The sequence below is a fragment of the Dromiciops gliroides genome, chromosome 1 (genome assembly GCF_019393635.1).
Source record: "Dromiciops gliroides isolate mDroGli1 chromosome 1, mDroGli1.pri, whole genome shotgun sequence".
Lineage (NCBI taxonomy): Eukaryota > Metazoa > Chordata > Mammalia > Microbiotheria > Microbiotheriidae > Dromiciops > Dromiciops gliroides.
This window is the reverse complement of record NC_057861.1, coordinates 32,120,278-32,144,932: the sequence shown is the minus strand read 5'-3', so window position 1 is coordinate 32,144,932 and position 24,655 is coordinate 32,120,278. Positions and strand designations below refer to the sequence as shown.

At 42.3% G+C, this 24,655-nt stretch overlaps 1 protein-coding gene across 2 annotated transcripts; it reads left to right on the top strand.

The window, feature by feature from the left end:
* On the top strand, positions 1–24,385 carry LOC122730114 (vacuolar protein sorting-associated protein 37B-like). Of its 2 annotated transcripts, none has more exons than XM_043969342.1 (4): positions 1–158; positions 20,025–20,196; positions 21,142–21,224; positions 21,814–24,385. In XM_043969342.1, exons 1-4 carry the CDS (start codon positions 24–26, stop codon positions 22,315–22,317), a joined length of 894 nt encoding a protein of 297 aa, XP_043825277.1. In that variant the 5' UTR covers positions 1–23; the 3' UTR covers positions 22,318–24,385. The 2 variants fall into 2 exon arrangements, with proteins under 2 accessions (XP_043825277.1, XP_043825284.1); XM_043969349.1 differs by lacking the exon at positions 1–158 and adding an exon at positions 739–1,060.
* The last annotated feature ends 270 nt before the right edge of the window (positions 24,386–24,655 follow it).

The following is a 24,655-nucleotide window of genomic DNA, read 5'->3' as shown; positions in this document are numbered from 1 at the left end:
CCGGGCCGGGGCCGGAGCGGGCGATGGCGGCGGCGGCGGGGCCCGGGCCGGGGGCGGCGGGGGTCGCGGGCCGCTTCGCGGGGCTGTCGCTGGTGCAGCTGAACGAGCTGCTGGAGGACGAGGAGCAGCTGACGAGCATGGTGCAGGAGATGGAGGAGGTGAGCGCGGCCCGGGGGCCGGGGCCGGGGCCGGGGGGCGTGGAAGGCGGGGGGCGCGGGGGCCCGGAGGGGTTTCGCGGGGCGGGCGGTTAGAGGGGCCCAAGAGCGAGCTTTGAGTAGCTCGAGGCGGGCACTAGTGAGGGGCTTTTGAGGGGGCTTGAAGGCCTCGAGGGCCGGAGGAGGCTTGAAGGGGTATTAAGGGGGGATTGAGGGAGGGGGATGGGTGCCGAGGGGGGAGGTTTGGGAGAATAGGAGGAGGATTAGGGTTCTGGAGGCCTGGCGGGGAGGCTCGGGAGGAGGAAGTAGAGGATTTGGGGGGGTGCTTTGCGGGGGGCTGGAGGAAGAGGCTTTAAGGGGGGACCCGAAGCTGAGGGAACCCGAAGGGGCAAGTCTGGGGCGACAGAGGAAGCCAGGGAAAAGATCCACAAATTGAAAAGGATCCGGAGTGGTGAGTTTGCAAGTTGAGGGAAACTGAGGGAGGATATTTAGGAGCTGAGGGAGCCTGAGATAGGGGGTTAAGGGGGTCAGGGGCCACTAAGAAGAAGAACCCCAGGAGGCGGGTGTGAGAGCATGGGATTCCAGATGTGGAGGTTTTCCGAAATGGAGAGAAGGTTGAAATGCAGAGGAGGGGAAAAAGAAATCGGAGGGTCTGGAGTGTTGGGGGTTGGTGCCCAGTGAGAGGGTGTTTGGGGCTAACCAGAAAGACACTAGAGCATCGCACCCTCAGGTGCCCTTTTGAGGGGCATATGTGGATGAAATCGGGTCCTTCCTTCCTTTTTTCTTTTTCTTTTTTGTCTTTCAAGGGAGGGCAAGTAATATGGTAGCAAAGATACAGGAGAAAGACGAGAGGTTCACCCCCTGTTTCTTTCACTTAGTGCCCAGGTCCTGCCCAGCCTCAGGAGGCAAGTAGAACCCCATCTCCCCCTATCTTTTCCAATACCTTGTGGTGTGGTTTACTATCATCACGACAGTAGTGCTCACGAGGTTGGTAATGTGAATTCTGTTCCCTTCCTCCAGACCAGAGGAACCCATCCCGACTTTGGACGGGTGGACCCAGGCTTAAATCAAGCCCTCCCCGGCTCATCTGCCACCCCTCCTTTGTCTCCGAAGTCTCGAGTCTTCCCACGCCCACACCGCAATACCTCTCACCCAGAAGTCCATGTAGACTTTCTATCGGAGCAATCATACAGCTTTGAGCCAGTCCCCTTCAAAGGGGGGCTTGTGTCTAGGTTACACATTCAGAAACACTGAAAACCCTCAACAGATCATTGTCCTGAACTACAGAGAGGCCACTGTAGTGCGATCGTATCGGCTCTTTCATTAATACACTCCTTGTATTCAAGGGCTTCGGAACTTGGCTCCTCCGGCTGCTCTGAGATGAAATTTACCCCATTTATGGTCTCAGTGTGGCACTTTCCATTTTGAAAAATAATAATAAATCCACCAGTTCCTTTGCTCATTCAATTGGAGTCTTATCTGTTCAGAAGAAGAAAAGATTTGGTTCCTTTCTGTTCCCTCCAATTGTTGTGAGAGCTATCATTGGTTGTCAGCTGGATGCTTTCTTTCTTAAGTTTAATAATAAAATCATAGTTATTATTTCTGGTTTGTAACACATACCTACAAATCAATTTGCTCTATGCGATCATATTGTTTCATTGAGAACCAGGGTAACTGTGTCCATGGAATGGTAACAAAAATAGCCTTTCGGTTGGGGAAGAAAGACCTTTTTAGGTTCAATTCCTCTGACTGACTCTGAGGCTCTTAAAAATAACTTGTAGGCTAGAACCTTGGACCTTGACAACTTGGAGCATTGCTGGAAGGGAGAGATGATTGTTTGATGGGGAAGGCTGATTCAGTTTTAACTTAAACCTAATAGTATTATTACTTTTTGGCTTTAAGTTGACCTTCATACAAGGATGCTTTTACAGGCTCAAAACTGATTTTATTGCAATTGGTTAGGCCACAGAGTTCTTGTTAAATTACTCAGTGATGGTTTACTTTTTAGGGTGTAACACTTACAAAACAAGGAAACTTTAGGTCGATGCCAGAATACCTTAGTCAACTCACCTAATGATGGTGTCATACGTGGCATATCATACAGTACATGTTTCTTCCTAAGTCATATGTGGCATTTTCTGAACGCTTGGGTGAAACCGAACTTTTGAGTGTGATATGACAGTGTTGGGTGTGTTGTTTTCATGAAATTTATGGCTGTCTTAGTCTTCTGGGATAATTAATGTTACGGTTAATGAAAGAGTGCATCATAGCCAGACAAAAGGATTCCTTTACATGAAATTTATGGGCAGGTTTTTTTTTTTTAATTCTTGAGCTCAAGAGATGCCTAGTTTACTTTTTTGTGTTCCTGAGACCAAAGTTGTTGGGTTAAAGTTGATTCTGGAGCTCCATAGTTGAGATGATAAGAGAGCCTCTAAACTGGAGCCCAAAGCTTTCCTTTTTTTTTTTTCCAAAGCTTTCCTTTTTTAATTGGCAGAGAAAAGTGTTTTAAATTGTAGAGTAAGGTTCTTCCAGCCTGAGGGGATATTTTGTGGTGTATTGAAAATGTGGCTGGGTTTTGAAGGCATTCCTTCTTGGGTTTAAAGACAACTAGGTATTATGCTTTTGTAACATGTTTTTTATTATTGTGAATGAGTTGTAATAGAGCCCAGACCATTAAAAAGTGTCTCTGCCATATAGATCATTGTTTCCTCTGGCCTCAAGTCCTATATTCTGCCATGTAAGTAAGGTCCTCAAATGGGTCATATGCTTACTGGTTTTATAATTCGGGGATTCATTAAGTTGATGGCTCATATGTGAAAGACATTTTTATTTAAGGTTATTTTTACATTGCAGAGGAATGTGTTTCTCTATCTGGTTGCCTTAACCCTGTTGGACTTGCACTGTACTCCCTTAAAAGGAGTAGTCTCACAGAGACGGGGGGATTACTTTAGCTAAATTTGGCCTCTTGGGACACTTAAGTAAAAGGATAGAAATTTTGAGAGGTAACTGATTGATAGTTACTAATGATTTCACTATGGATTCAGTCCTCAATCTTTCTACTTATTGCTAGGGGAACTCCAAATTGAAAATGCACTCCAAAACACGTTTGAGGGCTTGAAAGACTGGGTTGCTTTGTGGAAAATTAGAAAAGCTCCACCCTTTTGTAGGGTCGATTTCCTGGAGGCATGTTCTGGAGTGATTTGTCACTGGTGGTGGAGAACTGCTGAGTGAATCATAAAGCCTCATTGAAAGTACTGTGCCTTAATTTAAATCCCCAGGACTGAAATACAAATACTTATTGAAATGGCTTGGTTTTTGCAAATAAGATTTCACTTGAATTCAGACTTTAGTCTAGGTTGGAATGTAGAAGTGGTTTTAGGAATTAATCATTGCTTCTACCTTGTTCTAATAGTTAAGTCTCTTTTACTCTTAGTATTTAAATCTTCTCATCATGAGGTTTCCTGTTTTAAATCCTGAATAAAGAATTGCCTTTGGGGGCAGTTAGGTGACGCCTAGGATAAAGCACCCACCAGTCCTGGATTCTGGAGGACCTGAGTTCAAATGCGGCCTCAGACACTTGACACTTACTAGCTGTGTGACCCTGGGCAAGCCACTCATTGCCCCTCAAAAAAAAATTGCCTTAATGTCCCAGAGAATATTTTGAAATTCAGTTTATGTATTTGATCTTATTAAAAGAATTTTAGAATTGATTAGGCTTATACGAGGTGCCCCAAAGGCCTTAGTGAAGTTTTAAAGAGCTTAAAATGACATCAAGATCTTTGGGGACATCCTTATAATAGATAGGTAAGGGGCAGTTAGGTGGCATAGTGGATGAAGCTTTGGATTCAGGAGGACCTGAGTTCAAATCCAGCCTCAGACACTTGACAGTTACTAGCTGTGTGACTCAGGGCAAGTCACTTAACCCTCATTGCCCAGCCCCCCCCCCCAAAAAAAAGATAATAGATAGGCAAAGCATTTGTTAAGTGTGTAGTATATGCTGGTATTGTTTCAGTCCTGGCAAAACAAGTACCAGCAAGAATGAGTTTCAGCTCTTCAGCAGTTCACGTTCTATTGGGGAAAGAACACAAAAAGAGGAACTGGAAAGGGGGGGTGGGGTGGGGTGGGGAAGGGAGAGTGGAGATGTGGTGTGGATAAGCCCAGAAGTGGTTTGGAGATAGACAAGATAAAGCAATAGCCCAAGTCTGAGGGGTGAAGCCAACCAAAGGTTGTGCCCATGGGGTTGGATGGGACCTGGGCTTTGGGATTGTAGTCAGGGTGTTGTGTAGATGCCTAGGAATTTAAAAAAAGAAAGAGTTTAGTTTTATTTCTTTATCCTTTTACAATTCTACAATAATTTTTTTTCCATTCCATGCATGTTTCCTCCACTGATGCTATATCAGAAGTCATCTCTGCTCTTCTTTCTGTGCGATGTTTGTTCATAACTTTCCTAAATCTTCTATCTGACTGTAGCTAAGGCGCTAGCTAAGGCTAGGCTTTGAGTGTTCTGTGGGAGCCAGCACAGTGCTCTAGCTGGCCTCTTGTTATCCTGCCCTTTGATATGTCACTGGCTTTCCCCTTTTTTCCAGTCATCCGTGTAAGCTTGATGTCTTTGATACTCCTTCACTTTCAATAAAACCAAAAATTGTTTTTTTATCCTGGCTGGGACCCCAAAAGAAGGTCTTATTTTATAGACAAGTTATCAGCTATTCTTTTAGCACTTCTTACCTATATAAAATATTCAGGAGAGTACTTTAGACAGAACTGTGCCAACCTTGTTGGTTAGTAAAGTGTATGTACAGTAATTGTGTCCCAACCCAATTGATGGAGTCTTGTTTCAAGTTCTTTTATAGTGTAATTTTGCTGTGGTCTTTGTAGCAGAACTTTCTTGTAGAGATCTGTGCTGTATATAGTACTCATTTAATCATCTATGTGTAATTTTAGTGGTCACTTGCCTAATCACTTTCATGCATGGGCAAAATTTTAAATCCTATATTCTTGGAAGCTTTGGTTGAATGGTTGTTGGGGGGGTTGTTTGCTTTTTGGTAGGATTATATCACCTTGCCCATTGGTATATATTTATAGAGTATGAGTAATTTTTAATGTTTATACAATAAGCTCTTGTTAATCAACAAGCGTATATTTAGCACTTAGGTTGCTTTATAGTGTGTGGTCTAGGAAAGGGTTTGGGGACTTTTTCTTTCTTTCTTTCTTTTTTTTTTGAGGGGCAATGAGGGTTAAGTGATTTGCCCAGGGTCACACAGCTAGTAAGTGTCTGAAGCCGGATTTGAACTCAGTCATATGAATCTTCCTGATTTCAGGCCCAACGTGATACTATCTTCTTTGCCTCCTAGCTGCTCAAAAGCTGCATAAGAAACCCCCAAAAAATCCAGCTTTTTATCCCCTTTGCCTTAAACGTGTTGCTTATTCTGTGTTGAAATGTGTTGTTTGTTCAAACAGTTCTTGCACACAATGAGTTTGCAGTCTGTTGGGGTAGGGATTAAGTCATGTATACAAATCAAGTTTGATGTAAGATAAACTACCTAGATTGCTCCTTTGCTTAAAAGTTAAGACATCTGAGGAGGAAGAGATAGATCTCTTTCTGGGAGGGGGATGGAAGTCTTCATGCTGGAGTTAACATCTGACTTGGTCATTGAAGGAAAAGAGAAGGATCTCTCTCAACTGTAGGGTTTGGTGAAGGAAGTACATTCTCAGCCTTCTCAAAATGCAAAGCAGTAGGAGAGGGCGCAGAGTCCTTGTCAGAATATAAAATGTGTGAAAGGAAGTAGAACGAAATAAGATTGGAAACGTATTGTGAATGTCTTTTTTTCCTTAATAATAGTATTTTATTTTTTCCAATTACATGTAAAGATGAATATTCATTTTTGTAAGATTTTGAGTTCCAAGTATTTCTCCCTCCCTCCCTTCCCCTCCCTTCCCCCTAGCCAAGACAGCAAGCAATCTGATAGAGGTTCTGTATGTATAATCATGTAAAACATATTTGTGAATGTCTTTAATGCCAGGTTAAGTTCATTATTTGAAGAAATTGAGGCCAGTGACTTGAGATTTTCCTCTTTTCTCATCTCAGAAGCCTCTGTGCATTATTACTTCCAGTGCTTCTACATGTATGAGCCTTTAATCCCATCTCTTATCTTCCCTAGCAGATTGACCCCACTCTTTTTTAGAAATTTTATTTTTTCCAGTTACATGTAAAAACAACTTTTAACATTTATTTTTAAAAACATTGAGCTCCAAATTCTCTCCCTCCTCATTGAGAAGGCAGGCATTTGATATGTTATACCTGTGCAGTCATGCAAAACATCTTTCAACATTAGTCATGTTGTGAAAGAAAACACAGACCCTCAAAAAAACCACACACACACAAAAGTAAAAAATAGTTGTGCTTTGATCAGATTCCATCAGTTCTTTCTCTAATGGTTGATAGCATTTTTCATCATAAGTCCTTTGGAATGGTTTTGGATTTTTGTACTGCTGAAAATAGCTAAGTCCTTCATTTCTTATATCACTATAGTATTTCGTCACAATAATATATCACAACTTGTTCAGCCATTCCTCAGTTGATGAGCATCCTCTCAATTTCCAATTCTTTGCCACCACAAAAAAGCTGCTCTAAATATTTTTGTATATATAGGTCCTTTTCCTTTTTTTTAAATCTCTTTGGGGATACAGAGCCTTTTGGGCTATACACACACATTTGACCATTTAGCAATTGGGAAATGACTGGCATTCTTTTTGTTTGTTTGGTTGGTTTTTTGTTTTGTTTTGCAGGGCAATGAGGGTTAAGTGACTTGCCCAGGGTTATACAGCTAGTAAGTGCCAAGTGTCTGAATCTGGATTTGAACTCCTGAATCCTGGGCTGATATTTTATCCACTGCACCACCTAGCTGCCCTAAAATGACTGGTATTCTTATAAATTTGACTCAGTTTTCTATGTACTTTAGAAATGAGACCTTTAGGGGCAGCTAGGTGGCGCAGTGGATAGAGCACCGTCCCTGGAGTCAGGAGTACCTGGGTTCAAATCCGGCCTCAGACACGTAACACACACTAGCTATGTGACCCTGGGCAAGTCACTTAACCCCAATTGCCTCACTTAAAAAAAAAAAAAAGAAAGAAATGAGACCTTTATCAGAGAAACCGGCTGTAAAGAAATCTGCGGGCCCCCCCCCCCATTTTCTGCATTATCCATTTTATATCCTGTAATGGCCTCTGTCTTGTGTTTGATCATGAATTCTTCTCCTATCCACAGAGCTGACAGCTTAACTATTCCATGCTTCCCTAATTTGTTTATGGTATCACCCTTTAAGTCTAAATCATGTACCCATTTTGACCTTATTTTGCTATATAGCCCCACTCTCTCTCTCTCTCTCTCTCTCTCTCTTTTTTTTTTAGTGTATTTTTTTCCAATTACATGTCAAGACAATTTTTAGCATGGGGGGGGGACAGTGAGAGTTAAGTGACTTGCCCAGGGTCACACAGCTAGTAAGTGTCAAGTGTCTGAGGCTGGATTTGAACTCATATCCTCCTGACTCCAGGGCTGGTGCTCTATCCACTTAGCCACTAGCTGCCCCTTTTTAGCATTCATTTTTACAAGATTTCGAGTTCCAAATTTTTCTCTGTCCCTCCCCCACATCCAAAAATGGTAGGCTATTTTATACAGGTTATACATGTGCTATCATGTAAAACATATTTCCATATTAGTCACAGTTGCAAAAGAGGAAACAGATTAAAAAGGAAAAAAAAAAACATGAAAAAGAATAAAGTAAGTGAAAAAAATGTGCTTCTATCTGCACTTAGAGTCCATCAGTTCTGAATGTGATTAGCATTTTCCTTCTTGAGCCCTTTGTACTTGTCCAGGATCATTTTGTATTGCTGAGAAGAGCTGAGTCATTCATGGTTGATCATCATACAGTGTTGCTCATACTGTGTACAGTGTTTTCCTGGTTCTGTTCATTTCCTTTGTTTCAGTTCATACTAGTGTTTCCAGACTTTTCTGAAATCTGCCCATACATTCATTTACCACAGCTTGTTCAGCCATTCCCCAATCCATAGGCATTCCCTCAGTTTCCAATATTTTGCCACCATGAAAAGGTCTGCTATAAAAAATTTCCACATGTAGGTCCTTTTCCCTTTTTTATGATCTCTTTGGGATACAGACTTATTAGTGATATTGTTTGGTCAAAGGGTATGTAATTTGGTTGCCTTTTTTTTTTTTAAGTGAGGCAATTGGGGTTAAGTGACTTGCCCAGGGTCACCCGGATAGTAAATGTCAAGCATCTGAGGCTGGATTTGAACTCAGGTACTCCTGACTCCAGGGCTGGTGCTTTATCCACTGCGCCACCCAGCTGCCTGGTTGCCTTTTGAGCATAGCTCCAGATGCTTTCCAGAATGGTTGGATCAGTACATAACTCTACCAACAGGGCATTAGTGTCCCATTTCCCCCATATTCTCTCCAACATCTATCATTTTCCATTTTTCTCATAGTAGCCAATTTGAGAAATGTGAGGTGGTACCTCAGAGTTATTTTAATTTTCATTTCTCTAATCAAAAGTGATTTAGAGCACTTCTTCATATGCCTATAGATAGCTTTAATTTCTTCATCTGAAAACTGCCTATTCACATCCTTTGACCATTTGTCAGTTGGGGAATGGCTTATATTCTTATAAATTTGGATCAGTTCTCTATATATTTGAGAACTGAGGCCTTTACCTGAGACACTTGTAAAAATTCCCATTCTTTTTAATCTTCAATCCCTCCATCTTTACTGGATCCTTTTCTGCTACCTTCAAACATATTCAAGTCTCCACCATCCTTAAAAATCCTCACTAAGATCCTATGATGCCAACTCTCCTTTTCTCAGTGAAATGCCGTGAAAAAGTCATCTGCACTTGGGTGCCTCTATTTCCTTTCTTCTTTGAGGTCTGGCTTCCAACCTTACCATTCAACTGAAACTTCTCTCCACTAAGTTACCAAAGATTTCTTAATTGCTGTGTCTTTTTTTTTTTTTTTTTTTTTTGCGGGGCAATGGGGGTTAAGTGACTTGCCCAGGGTCACATAGCTAGTAAGTGTCAAGTGTCTGAGGCCGAATTTGAACTCAGGTACTCCTAAATCCAGTGCCGGTGCTTTATCCACTGCTCCACCTAGCTGCCCCCTTAATTGCTATGTCTAATGGCCTTTTTTCATTCCTCATCCTTTCTGCAAAATTTGACACTACTGACCACCTTTCTTGGATCCTCTGGCCTTTCTAGGTTTTTATCACTCTGCTTCTCCGTTCTCCTACCTGACTATTCCTTCTCTGTCTCTGTCTCTTCATCCATGTTACGTGTCCCCAAAGGCTCTGTTCTAGGTCTTCATGAGCTCATCAGCTTCCATCAAAATGGTTCCCCAGTGTACAATATGTATCTGACCCTGGTCTCCTGAGCTCTAGTCCCCATCACCAACTGCTTATTGGATGTTTTGAACTGGATGTCCTGCAGGCATCTCTAACTCCACAAGTCCAAAGGGAAGTCATTCTTTCCCTCCCAACCCCACCCTGTTTCTGGATTTTCCTATTGCTTTTGAGGGCACCCCTATCCTTCTAGTCATCTAAGCTTGCACCTTCAGTGTCATACATGATTCCTCACGCTCACCCCAGTTATTGCTAAGTCTTTTAATTTCTCCACAGTATCTCTTGAACGTGTCCCCTCTCTACTTAGCCACCACCTTGTTTCAGACTTTTGTCATCTTCTGTCTGGACTAGTAGTAGCCTTCTGATTAGACTACATACCTCAAACCTCTCCCCACTCTAATTTATCTTTCCCACTATCAACAAGATTTCCCGAAAGCATAGATCTGACCGTGTCACTGCCCCCCCCCCCCCCACTTCCCACCCCGTGGCTGCCTGTGACTACTTCTGTCAAATATAATCCATTCTCTTGGGTGTTTAAAACTCTTCCCAACCTGACTCCTTCCTATCTTTTCAGTCTCCTTATTTAATCCTTTCCTTATAATCTGTAGTCTAGCCGTAGATCTACCTGCTACTTCTCACACATTGGATACACCATCTCCTGTTCAGTGCTTTTAACTGGCTCCCATAGCTGGAATGTTCTCTCCTGTCTTATCTATCTCCCTGCCTTCTTCAGGACTCAGCTCAAGCATCACCTGCCACCATAAGGAAGCCCGCCTTGGTCATCCCAGCTACTAGGGCTTTTTCTAATGCTGCCTTCCACCAGGGTGTGTGTGTGTGTGTGTGTAGGTATATGTATAAATATGTGTGTATGTATATGTTTGTGTACCTGTTTATGTACCTGTCTCCCCATTATAATATAAATTCCTTGAGGGCATGAACTGCTTTTCTTTTTCTTTGTAGCCTTAGTGTTTGGCACAATGCCTGCTACATAGTAGGGGCTTAGTTAAATGTTGAGTCATTGATTTGATTTATTGTATAAGTTATGGAATGTTGCTGAAGGGTTTTGAGCAAGGAACTATTGTGGTTAGACATGGGATATTAGGAAGGATGAGCAAGAAAGGGGATACCACCAATTAGGCAGCTACTGCGGTAGTTTCTGAGAGAGGTAATGAAAGCTAGAACTAGGGTGGTGATAGAATTGATACCCAGGACTTGGCTGTTGGGGCAGCTAGGTGGCTCAGTGGATAGAGCACTGACCCTGGAGTCAGGAGGACCTGAGTTCAAATCCGGCCTCAGACACTTAACACTTAATTAGCTGTGTGACCCTGGGCAAGCCACTTAACTCCAATTGCCTCACTAAAAAAAAACAATGTGATGGGTTAATGAGAGAGAAAGAAGTTAAAGATAATTTTGAGATTTTGAGCATGAATTAAAACATTTTATTAATTGTTTAATATATTTTGCTTCAAGAAGAAAAGGGAATATGATACATTTTAGAAATATTTCTGTCCAAAATACTTTTTGAAAATTTTGCCATTTAACCCCTTTGTCCTCCAGTGGTGCTAGGCTATGTTATTTCTATAAAACCTAGTTGGATTAAACTAGGATGCCTGATTAGGACTGTTCTTTTTCTACTCCATGAACTTTGGAATTCAAATAAAATAGACCTCTAGACTAAATGACACTTTCTTATTTGGTATTGAATCTCCATTAACATTAGTCTTGTGAATATGTATTTCTCTTGAGTTAAGTTGAATTCCTTAGCTCTGTGTTAAAAATTGCCTAGTGTGTGATTTTTTTTTTTAAGTGAGGCAATTGGGGTTAAGTGACTTGCCCAGGGTCACACAGCTAGTAAGTGTTAAGTGTCTGAGGCTGGATTTGAACTCAGGTACTCCTGACTCCAGGGCCGGTGCTCAATCCACTGTGCCACCTAGCTGCCCCTAATTTTTTTTTTTAAGAATATAAAACTGGGGACAGCTAGGTAGTGCAGTGGATAAAGCACTCACCGTGGAGTCAGGAGTACCTAAATTCAAATCTGGCTTCAGACACTTGACACTTACTAGCTTTGTGACCCTGGGCAAGTCACTTAACCCTCATTGCCCCACCAAAAAAAAAAAATATATATATATATATATAAAACCACTCAAAGCTCTAGATTCTTAGTAAATTTAAACCTAGAATCAACCTGCTATAATAAGTAATTGCTTATTTGTAGCTGTCAAAAGATCAACTTGAAAATTTTAGTAATTTCCTCTAAATTTAATTTGATTTAACAAAATATATTGAGTACCTATTATGTGCATGCATCTGCACTCATGTGCACATATGTGTATGTAGACAGGGAGAGAGAAAGCGCTCAAGCACAAGCATGTACTTGGCAGAGCTCAAGAGATCCCTTTTGGTGCTTAATTACAAGAAAGGGCTTCCTCATATTAAGCGCTGAGAGGGTTCCAAAGATGAATTAATTAGATGGTCCCTGCCCTCAGGGAGCTTATAATCTAGTGGGGAATTCTAGGATGTATGTGTTTTTTTCCTTTCTTTCTTTTTTTTTTTTTTTTGCGGGGCAATGGGGGTTAAGTGACTTGCCCAGGGTCACACAGCTAGTAAGTGTCAAGTGTCTGAGGCCGGATTTGAACTCAGGTCCTCCTGAATCCAGGGCCGGTGCTTTAACCACTGCGCCATCTAGCTGCCCCTTAGGATGTACGTTTTGAGCTTGAAGAGACTTGGGATCATCTAGTCCAGCCCTCTGCTTAATTATACAGATGAGACGAGGAAACATAGGTCCCCAAAAGTCACCCAAGTAGTAAGGAGTAGAAATTGGATGTCATCTCTTTTCTCTTGTGACAGATGACATTGAATTAATTGTTAATAGTTTATGACTGATGTCTCCTCCTTCGTTCCCACCTTCCCGCCCACAGTTCTGATTCCCTGTTGATTTTAATTTCTACACCAAACTTTTATGAACTTTGGTCAGCCCCAATCCCAGAGGGCTGGTGAGGAAGCATGTTGTTCTGCTTCTTAAGCACGGGATGATAAAATCAAGGCGCAGGAAGGCATATATTTTTGGACATGGTAGATGGATTTGTTTTCCTTGACTGCCAATTTATGGCAAAGATTGTGTTTTTCATGGTCGGGGGACAGTTTTAGAAGGAGGTGAGAGCTAGTGATAGAATTGCCAAAAGAAAAGAAAGATGGCCATTGATGCATTTAAAAAAAAATTAAAGCAAGTTTAGAAGGAAACATAGACAAGCAGGACAGTTTTGAAACTGTTTCATAATATAATATGACACTGTAAAAATTAGTCTATAGAAAAGCAAGCTACTATTAGTCTATAGAAAAGCAAGCTAATAGATACTATTATTTTCATGTGTAATTGTTCATTTTCTTTTTGTGTTTGTTAAGTTCAAAATAAGAATAAAATGAAAACCCCCAAAACACACAAACAAATTGTGACCAGTTTGGGGGTTGTTGGGGCCAAATATGATATAGGGAGAGGTAACTGAGTGGCTTGCCGTAATATTGGGGTCCTGGAAATAATGAGGGACCTCTAGGCCCAAAGCTCCCTCCCCTCCAAACTGCCTTTTTAGATATTTCTCCCAGGCCAAGAAGAAAGGAGCCTAACAGCCTCTTTTCCACAAACAAATCAGGTTTTATTAATGGGAATAAAATAATCAGCAACGGTGAAATTAATAAAGTCAAAGACAAGGGAATAGGGAAAAAGAAAAATGGATAATCCCCCTAACTCTAACCTAAGTGTGTATAATCCCCAAACTCCTTCAAGTTCAGCTAATTCAAAAGAGCAGGGCTCCTATGTTAACTCACCACCTTGGGGTTCGTAGCTTCAATGGGAAACCAATTTGCAGTCAGGGCCCACAGGACAAACTACCAGGAAAAACTTCTCTCTCATCTGCTCACCCGATGACTGGAAAGAAAGTGACTCAGGAAAGAGACTCAGTGAGCATTTACTCTCCCTCCCCCAAAAGGGGAGGTCCCTCCAGCTGCCTGTGGAGAGTGGTTTCTCCTGCTGACAGCTGCAGCATGCATTACTCAGGACAGGCCAGGTGTGACCCATCCCAATCAGTCTGCCAAATTCCATTAGTTACCACAGGGTCACCTACCTAGAAATGGTTCAGTAGGGAGAGGATGGAACAGTCCATTGTTAGTATTTAATTTGACCAAATCTTTATTTTTGTTTTGTTTGTTTGTTTTTTGTGAGGCAGTTGGGGTTAAGTGACTTGCCTTGGGTCACATAGCTAGTAAGTATTAAGTGTCTGAGGCCAAATTTTGAACTCAGGTCCTCCTGAATCCAGGGCCAGTGCTTATCCCCTGTGCCACCTAGCTGCCCCTTGACCAAATATTTAACAAAGAAACATGGTCTCTGATGTTTGTCTTGCAAAAATGAGAATGATTGGGGCAGCTAGGTGGCGCAGTGGATAACACATTGGCCTTGGATTCAGGAGAACCTGCATTCAAATCCAGCCTCAGACACTTGACACTTACTAGCTATGTGACCCTGGACAAGTCACTTAACCCTCATTGCCCCACAAAACAAAAAACAAAAGAAAAAACAAAAAATGAGAATGATTACTGTCACACATAGGAACCATCAAATTGATTGTACTGGTTCCATTTCTTCTTGTTTTCCTCACTCTCCATTTTGAAGACTAGGTCATTTGTCCTTCAATTGAAACTTTTATGATGTTAACTTTTCACAAGCAAATCAGTTCCACATGGACAAGATTGTGTTAGCTTCCATCCCACCACCATTTGTTAATTTCTCTCAAATTTAATCTCTGCAAAGAGACTTGGGCTGTCTTCTGCCAAACGCATCAGATTTTAGCTTTTGTTAATCTGTTTGTTGGTTATGAAGTAATGTATTTTTCTGTTTGTTGAGCAGGTTGTCCTGTTTGAACTCTTGATAAGCAGCTGGTAAATTTCCTTTACAAGTAGGCTGTATCCTTGGAGATGGTTTCACACAGCCCACGGATTTGCTGTATTTTGGGGCATTCTTGCAAGACAAGGTTTTACATGCTGTTATTGATCTAAACACGTCAAACTAGCCAGCCAAAAATCGCTGTTATTTTTTTTCCAGTAAGACTTCTGTAGGAATTGGAATTGAAGTAATTGGAGACTGTGTTGGCTTGGTGCTTATAGAATCTCAGTTGGAAAAGATCTCACAGTCCATTTAATCTAACCCAGATAGACTGGATAAGGAATCCCCCATTATACCCAACAAATGGTCAAGCACCTTTGGCTTCCAAAACCTGGAGTGAAGGGCAACCCACTGGCCCCTGAGGCAACCCATTCCTTTGGTTATTGTTAGCCTGAACCATAGGGCTTTTAATTACAGTTGGAAGGTGAACCTTAGTGCATAAAGTTGATCTTTATAGGCTAATCCTTCAGATCTATTGTGTTCATGGCTTAATGACTTGAATTTTTCTAACACAGAAATTATTTCATTATTCTGGTTTTTGTTCACATGTGCTTAAAACAATCGTTGACTTCATTTAATTTGTCAACAAAACAAGCTTTGGTTAATGATTGGCATGACTCAAAACTTAGAGAAAGGCAAGTACACTAATGGAGTGTAACAGAATTGTCATTTTTCAGCACATTGTAAAAAAGATAATGACATGCGTGAGTCGTCTTCAGATCATTTATTTGCTTATCTTGATAGATGTTTGAAATTACATCTCAGAATCCCTTTTTAAAAAAATTTTTAATTTTTAAACTAAGGACTGTGGCTTTCATTTGGAAGGCCAATACAGTTCAGTGTTACTCTGCAATAATACTGCTGTCTCTTCAGTAGTTTTGCTTAGAATTAGCTGCAATCATGATTATAATCAATTATTTTTTGTTCTTCCTCTGCTTCCAAGCAAAGGTTGGGTTGTCATGATGGGAGTGTAAAATAGTTTCTTATTAGGCATCATGGCTGTTTTTATTAATAGTAAACATTAATAAAGGATATTTAATCTTCACTGAGCAAATATGTAATAAGTGCCTTTTATATTCAGTGCTGGGGGAGATAACAGAATTTAGTAAAAGAGCCAGTCTCTTGCCTTTCCTGTAGTATAGGCTAGCTAGATAAGCATTATTTGCTGGAACCTGGATATTATTTTAAAGTACTTTAATGTCATTAAAAATACAGGGTGTTGGGGCAGCTAGATGGCGCAGTGGTTAAAGCATTGGCCCTGGATTCAGGAGGACCTGAGTTCAAATCTGGCCTCAGACACTTAACACTTACTAGCTGTGTGACCCTGGGCAAGTCACTTAACCCCCATTGCCTCACTTAAAAAAAAAAAATACAGGGTGTCCCAAAAATCTTGAATGAAATTTTAAGGCCTACGAGCTTCAGACTTAATTATTTCTCACAATTGCCTGGTGCCATATAATCCCTAATTTACAGATGAGATCATTGAGGTAGACAACTCAAAATAAGTAACTTTAAAATTGTACAGAACCAGTGAGACAACTGTTCTGCTGTTTCTTTGTTTAAATACAAATATTCTGATGATTAATGTTTTCTAAAATTTAGTCCTTTGTCAAGAGTATCTCTCTCTCTCTCTCTCTCTCTCTCTCTCTCTCTCTCTTTTTCTCCCTCCCTCCCTCCCTCTCTCCTAGAACAGATTCCATCTGTCCTCTATTTTGAGTTTTTGAACAATGCTGTATAGTTAGTTTCTCCTAGGCACTTTCAGCCTGTTTTAGAAGTAGTGTATGATAGTGCAACAGAAGGATATGGCATGTGCAGTCAGGCAAGGCCTAGGTTCAAATGAGGCATTTGACTCCACTAGATGAGTGATCACTTTTGGTAAGTCATTTCATCTCTCTGATCCTCATCCTAGAAAAGCTTTAAGTGTGGATCTAGCCCCTGTGTCTGTTTTCTGAGGATCAGCCTAATTAAATACCGAGGGCCTCACCGGGATGAATGCTGGCTACTGTGTAATTCATTCTTTTGGCCACAGTGATCCATGACTGTCTGGTGAGGCAAGTGGGTGGATGGAGTAAGTTTTTTCTGTCACAAATGGGTCTTTCTAAGAAGTAAGCCAATAGGAAGGCTTTTATGTAGGACCTCTGTGTGCTTGTGTAATTAGTTCAGAGTGCATTTTTTTGGAAAAAGTGGCATGGAAACAATGACAGATTTTCTACCACAGTGTTTGTCGATGCAGGATTATAATTGTAGATGGAAGTGCCAGATCGTGGATAGCCCGGGTCTTCAAATTCCACCTTGTAGTCTGTCTGGTTTGGAGGACATTCCGCAAGAGTATAAATCATGACCCAGCTCTGACCATTATTGCTTCCAGACATTTTCCCCAAGATTATGTGTGTAGCTACCATTTGGTAATTAAGAGAGGCTTTTCTCTCTCAGCCTCCTCTTGTTCTCTGCTACTTTGTGCTCCCAGGATAATGCATGCATGCCTTTTGTAAGTACCATAAAAACACACCAGATCTCTGCTGAGGACATCTGTTCATTGGGTCTCAGGGCCTGGTGGGCTAACAGTGTTATTGTTATGATTTGTGAGTGTGAGCCGGCTGCAGCCAATAATTACTATTATTAATGATTATTATTGATATTGATATAGTGCTTTCAAATTTGCAAATCGCTTTACGGGAATTGTTTCATTTGAGATAATAGTGGAGGGCCTGCTTTCTCAAAGATAGCAGTACTGTCACTATGGATTCTTAGTGTCTTGAGGTAACGAGGTTTCTGTGAATTTTGTGTCTGAAATGTGGTGTGCTTTCTTTCTACAGGTTTTCCCAGGTATGCTTCTAGACAAGGTCCATGCATTTAAATTTTGAGTCAATCCAAAAGGGCAGAGGTGGCGGGGCTGATTGTGAATAGTTTTCATATCTTATTGGGGTTTTTTGTTTTGTTTTTGGTAATTGGTAGGCTTGCTTTCATGATCGTTCTTAGCCTCTTCTGGGTATGAGTTTCCTTATCTTTTTTCCTTGTCTATGATATTCCAAGACTGTAAAAGCCCATATATGTTGAAGTGTGCTGTTGGTCATTCAGGCTTTCTCACTGGTGCCCTTTAACCCCATTTTAATTCTGGTTCATTTGAAGATTGAATATTTTTGTGATGGTTTCTTTGGGAGATAGTTTATTTTCCCATTTGTGAGTTTTTGATTGTGTGTATCCCTTGTACTTTTTTTTTTTTGGTGAGTCAGTTGGTGTTAAGTGACTTGCCCAGGGTCACACAGCTAGTAAGTGTCAAGTAATAGAATGTTCTGGTAGAGCACGATTTTAGTTATTGTTGAACTTATAATTGATACTAGACTATTTGCCTTGCCCTACCTTAAATTATTGAAATGACTCTTAGGTATGGTGGGCTAAGGGGAAAGGTACTTCTGAGCCTGTAATGCATAGTCAAAGAGAGTTTCCTTTGATTAACTTCCAGTAGACAGTTCATCTTTTAGTTGAGGTGTTTTTGTTCTTTGGAAAATTTTAAAAAGCCTCATAAACTGGCTTTTGAAAGGGAACAATGTCAGTTAGGCATGTTTCTTTACCATCACGCCCCCTGTATGGCTCTTGTATTTTTATGAATTCAGTTATACTTGTGGAGGTAAGGTGTCCTGAGAATAAACTGATGTGTATTAAAGATCACGGTTTTTAGAACTCGTCCTTAGTGCTCTGATCCTCCTGGGTTTTTTTCCTGTCACTTCCCCCTGTGTACAGAATGGTATGAGTTAATCACTGAAAACCGCAGGGGAGGTAGATTATTCCTCTGGCTGCCCTGAATTTGAAATATTCACTGCCTTCCTTTCCCCGAGCCTGGTGACTAGTCTTACTTTTAATTTAAATTTTATCTTATTGCTTGATTGATTTTATGCTGGGCCTAATTTCTTTGTAGCTCTGCCTGGGGCTCAGCTAATTTGCATGATAGTATTATGTGTATGGAAAGTTGAAAGCCGAGCTTTGTCATTTTATGGTGTCTTGTGGATATCTTGGAGAAAACTAGGGAGAAGCTTTTGTCTTTGTTCCTTTGTGGGTACATTCTTTTGAATATACTTTGCTTTCTGCATGGTCTATAAATGAATATGAGCAAGCTAAATTCTTGGGAGAGGAAGCAAATAGCAGTTAAAATAGATCAGATGACCAGGCTGCAAGAAATATCAAGGAGAAAACTAGAGGTCTAGGTTGGGTTGGACCAGAGGCTGTGGACAGAAAACTCTCACAAATAACTGGTAAGGAATCTTGTCCTGATGAAATGAAAAACCTAGAGAGGTCACTGTGGGTTGTTTGTGGTATATATAAGAGATCCTCAGAAAGAGAAAAGGAGAACTGCAAGTATAGATGCCTATTATTATTATTATTATTTTTAATGTTTTTTTGTTGTTGTTGTTTGGTTTTTTTTGGTGGGGCAATGGGGGTTAAGTGACTTGCCCAGGGTCACACAGCTAGTAAGTGCCAAGTGTCTGAGGCCGGATTTGAACTCAGGTACTCCTGAATCCAGGACCAGTGCTTTATCCACTGTGCCATCTAGCTGCCCCCTATTATTATTTTTAACATAATCTGCACTCTGCTACGTCCCTCAAAATATTGAGTAGGTGGTAAGCTTTGACTTTGGGTAAATGTCTGTTGGAGGCTTGGGACTTTTTTTCTTCTTTATTCTAGTCCTTAATGCAGTGCCAGGCACATAGTAGACACTTGATAAATCTTTATTGACTGATTTCTTTCCTACTTCCCAGCTGTTTGTATTAAGTTTTAAGAAAGCGGGTTTTTTAATGTTCTACTGAATAATTTCCCATTTATTGGAGACTACAGAAAGCAGGGTGTTGGCTGATGAACCAAAGGAGAAGAAAGATCCTTTCCAACTTTGTGTCATCTTTTATTAGACTATAACAGCTTTAAAGAGCTGGGTCTGAAAGAAGCATCAACTCCCACCTCGTCCCCCTTGCTGAAGATCAGTGAATCAATGCCCCTTCAGATTTAACGAAATCCTAGGCTCTCCCATTTTTTCCTTTGATCTCGAAATCTGATTATTAAGGCTGAGTTGACACTGTACCACTTTCCACCCCAAATTACTCTCTGAGCCCCCTGAAAGAATTGATTCTTAAACCTCTTTTTTTAAAAAAAATCTAGTCTTAAATCCATAGAGTGGGAGTAGGAGGTGGCTCTGGAAATTCAGCAATTTGAGGCACACTGCAGATATTTAAATTAAAGACATAACTGAGGAATGGTTCAAACAGTGCCCTGAAAAGATGCAGGAAAAGCCATTTCTCTTTTTTAAAGAAGTTTTTTTTGGGGGAGGGGAGTAGTAATTGAAGTGGCCCTAACACTGTATATGAACCAGTAGGACTGTGTATGTATGACCTGAAACCTGCCTCCCCTGTAGACAGCCCTGGAGTAAAGATGCTCAGAACCACATGGATGTGGGGGCATTTGGAGTGAGAGAGAGGCCTTGTGGGACTTGCTGATAAATTAAAATAATACGCTTTTGCTTCTCCTGTTTCCATGTCCTCTGCAGACACAGAATGTTCAGCTTAACAAAGAGATGACTCTTGCCAACAACCGGAGCCTGGCAGAAGGAAATCTTTTATACCAACCACAACTGGACACTTTGAAAGCCAGTCTGACCCAGAAATACCAGGAGCTACAGGTTCTCTTTGAAGCCTATCAGATCAAGAAAACCAAATTAGGTAACTTCCCTGGGGCAGCCTTTTTAAGAATAAAAAGGCAAGGGAGGGCGTTTTCCAGGTAGGTGGTAGTCCTAGACAAAGTTTAGATGCTAGCAGTCATTCAGTGTCAGTGTGAAGTCATTTTTGCAATTTTGTTGTCTCTTACAATCAGATTTTATTTAATTATCCTAAGACTATATAACCTTCCCTAGACTACAGAGGGGCATGGCAATCTTCTGGAAACAGAATTGGAGGTACAGAATTGGCGTGCTGTCATGTGGCTCCTCCCATGTAATGGAATATAACCCCCCAGCATAATATTGACAAATCTATTTCCTTAAATGTGGAAAAAAGAATTACTGTCACTGTTCCCTTTGCCTTTCTCCCAAACCTTTCTGCTTAGAACATTTTGTTGTAATATGAAATTTCATATTTTATGTATGAAAAAAGTTCAGGAAATGATTTGGTCTGAGTATTGAGTACTCTAACGGTACTCAGAGAGACAGTGAATTTGGCTTGAGCAGTTTTCTTTTTGTTAATACCGTGGCCTATCGTGGTATATTAGCACAAGTAGCATTTGTGTTCTTGAGCAATGGGAAGCACTGTTTCCCAGGAAGTTAGTTAATTATCAGCAGGAACATGTGACTCCCATTGACTTCCCAATTTAAAGTAAACTCTGTAAAAGGTAAGGTGTTGGGGCAGCTAGGTGGTACGGTGGATAGCGCACCAGCCCTGGAGTCAGGAGGACCTGAGTTCAAATCCGGCCTCAGACACTTAACACTTACTAGCTATGTGACCCTGGGCAAGTCACTTAACCCCAGTTGCCTCTCACACACACACACACACACACACACAAATTAAAATAAAGATAAGGTATGTGTACCTTCCAAGGAGGAGGGGGGTGTTTTCCAGGGACTCCCAAGAAATGTCTGGGTGCCTCACCTTCCTTTCTCTTGCTTCTTACAGATCGGCAATCCAGCAATGCTTCTCTGGAGACATTGCTCGCCCTTCTTCAAACAGAGGGAGCCAAGATTGAAGAAGATACTGAGGTGAGGTGACCCTCTGTCTCTGTATTCCCAGCACCTGGCATAAAGACCTTATACTTGCATACAGTAGGTGCTCAATACATGTTGAATCGAACATCGCATTATTCCCTCCCTTTAAGCTGCAGCACTGGGGAAAGGTCTCCAGAGTAGAACAGAGAGGTCCCTGTCCATGGCGTCAGGGCCAATCCATTAGAAACTTGCATTTCTGCATTTTGCTGGAGAGCTACAGGGTGCAGGTGTGGTGCCAGGGGCTGTTCAGGCAGATGCGGATGGTTGGGAGTGCAGATGGTATGGAGCAGAGCACAGCTGGCTGTCTTCCTTTTTCTGTAGCCAGCTGCCATGAGAGAGCAGACAAGAGGAGACCTTTCAGGGAACTCTCAGAGCTCTTTCTCTGTTGGCCACCTGGCCTCCTTCAGGAGGCTGTCCCCAAAGTGATGGGGCCCAACTGCCTGAACGTAAGGCTGCTGCTCTCTTCTCCTCCACCTTGTTTGTTCATGTGGGAGCCAGGGAGCTTCGGAGGCTCTCTAGCACAGAATCGTAGCTTCTGCTTTGATCCCAGACCCTCTAACTCGGTATTTACTCCTTATTTCAGAACATGGCGGAGAAGTTCCTTGATGGAGAGGTCCCTCTAGATTCGTTCATCGACGAATATCAGAACAAACGGAAACTAGCCCATTTACGTCGAGTAAAAATTGAGAAACTTCAGGAAATGGTGCTCAAGGGCCAGAGACTTCCAAAGGCCCAAGTCCAGTTGCAGCCCAGGGTGCCAGATCCAACACCAGCCCCCATGGTGACCTACCCAGCTTCAGATGCCAGTGTGCCCCCTTCGGTTGTGCCTCGGCGTATTCCTCCACCACCACCCCCAGTCCCTGCTGGACGGTTCGCGACTCCATTTACAGTGGCCATGGGATCAGGACAGGCTCTTCCGTACCCAGGATTGCAGTGCCCTCCTCTTCCCCCCAGGATGGGCCTTCCATCTCTTAGTCACAACCCCCAGCCAGGATACCCTCCTCAGTTTGCCTCACCGTACCCCCCGGCCCTCCCTCAGAGACCTCCTCCGAGGCTGCCTCCACACCCTGGCTTCATCCTTCAGTGAGTCTGTAGGCGCACCTCCATCCCTACGGCAGTGCTTTGAAGGAGTTGGTATTGCTCCCTCTTCCCATGAAACTTCCCCAATCCATGGGGTACCTTCTGGGCCTCGCACGCATGGGAGGAGGAAAATGTCAGACTGTCTTGTCTGGGGCCCCCATTTCTTGTGGGGCCAGAACATGTTGTGTTTTTAGAATCATAGTTTCTTTGGGAGGTAGTGTGACGCAACTTGATTGGTGTAATTCCAACGGGTTGTATAAGCTGGGCTGGAGAATGAAGCCAACATCCTCAGAGTTTGTCTGCAGCTCTCAGTGAGATGTCTTAACGTCCTAGTATTGATAGCTGATTAAGTCGGGGTAGAAGAAAACCTTCCCTACCTGCCATTATTCCAGCCGTATTCAGAGTTGTGTTCCCATTGCAGTTCATTTCAGCATGTTTCATTCTAGTTCTGTCTTCAAAGGCCAATTCCACATTGATCGGGCTAGTATTGGATGGGCACTGTCTTTGCTTAGGGGCAAAGCAAGATTGGGGTTCTCTGCTGCTTGTCAAATCCCAAACGGGCACAGCAGTGTTACATTGGGTCTATTTACTTTTTCCATGGAATCTGCTTTTGGGGGGAGATCATTGCTAGCACCGTTCACCTTCCACTCCCCAAACCTTGCTGCTTTAAGAAGCCACACTGCAAAGTTTGCACTTGCCTACACGCTGTCTACACTTCCACAGCCTCAGAAATCCAGGCCCTGTGGACAGCATTGCAGAGAGAGCTGGGACTGGGGTTTTTGTAGTAAGGGTTCTGTACCTGATACTTCCTCTTCATCCCTCTCCTTCCCATACCTGACCCCAAAGAGCTCACTCCCAATCATTTCGCTAAGAAATATTCCAGAAATATTTTTGCAACTTGTGAGATTCTCCTGTTTTCTATTAAAAAAAGAGCCTGATGCTCACAGCACCATTCAGGGAAACTATCAAAATATAAAATACTTATCATGCAGATAAAATGCAAATTCCTCATTGTTGCACGTCTGTGCCGTGCCTTAGGATCACTGTTGGTGATTGGACCTGTGATTCTTGGTAGCCTTTCCAATCACCTGATGGCCACCTTTTTGACTCAAAGGGCTTGGGAATAGGCTGCTAGGGAGGACTTTGTCTTAGTCTGGCTTGGGGGCACCTCCCCCCCAATCAGTGGCTCTCCTTTCAGGGAAAGGCTTTTTCTTATCATGGCGCTAATGTTCATCCGTTTGCAAAAACAGAAGAAAATTCCTGTCCCATTGAGCCCAAAATGTCTTTAGCATTATTCTCTGCACTCCGTGTGACGTGCAGATGGGGCTAGGTTCTGAATATGGTGCTGCAGGGAACACAGTGTTGGGGGGTTGCGGGGAGGAAGGGACCATGGAAAAACATTTCAAATTGGTCTGTGGGAAGGACTGCTGGATGGGTGAGGCCAAGGCTCTTAGTAGCGCCATTGATGGGTTGTACATTCTGTACCACGCCATCTGGCTGAGCCCTCGCTCAGCCTCGGTGTTCCGTTCTGGCTGTGGCCAGGGTCCTGCACAGCTGTTAACCCAAAGGCCTCTGTCCGTGGTATCTCTGAGCATCCCCAGCCCGACACTGGAGGCAGGGCCTTGGCCAAGGTGTTTGGAAGTTAGAAAAGAGGTAGAGCTGAAATTGAGTTCCTTTCTGTCTGTGATTGCTGGTAACTGGTGCCAACTTTTGTACTTATTCCCATAAACAGTCATGATTCCATACTTGAACTCCACTTGTATGGCCAACCATTTTTAAAGCAAATAAACTGTAATAGGATGCTAGGTGCCACACCCGTCAAGTGGACTTGCCAGTTGTCTCTATGGCTTGAGATGCCAGTGTTTTTGTTATACCTCTTTAGCTGGGCTCCACTCTTCAAGAAAAGCTGGCTCAGCAGTTGAGTCAGCAGCCCAGAGTATTTACCTTTGTGTTTTGTTTCTGAGATGGCAAAAATGGCACAGAGAGGCTGGCTTTGCCCTCTCGTTCCAGGGGCCTGGATTGGAAGTGGGAGTTGTAGGTCTGTAGGAAACTTTAATAAAAGAAATGATTAATAATGATCTTGTCATTGCTTTGCCTGGGGAATACTCACATGTTCTGTTCTTGAATTCCAGCGATCAAAGTTCTGGAAGAAACTGGATGATCCAAAGAGCTTAGTCAATGTATGCCACCTCCTCCAATAGAGCTGACACTGATGGTGCTAATGTTTGCTTGTTATCTCTTGTTCAGTGCCCCTGAGTAATGGAGCCCTTCATACTGACTGCCTTTAAAAAAAGCAGCAACAACCACCTCCCTTCCTCTTACAATAGGGAACTTCCCTTTTACCC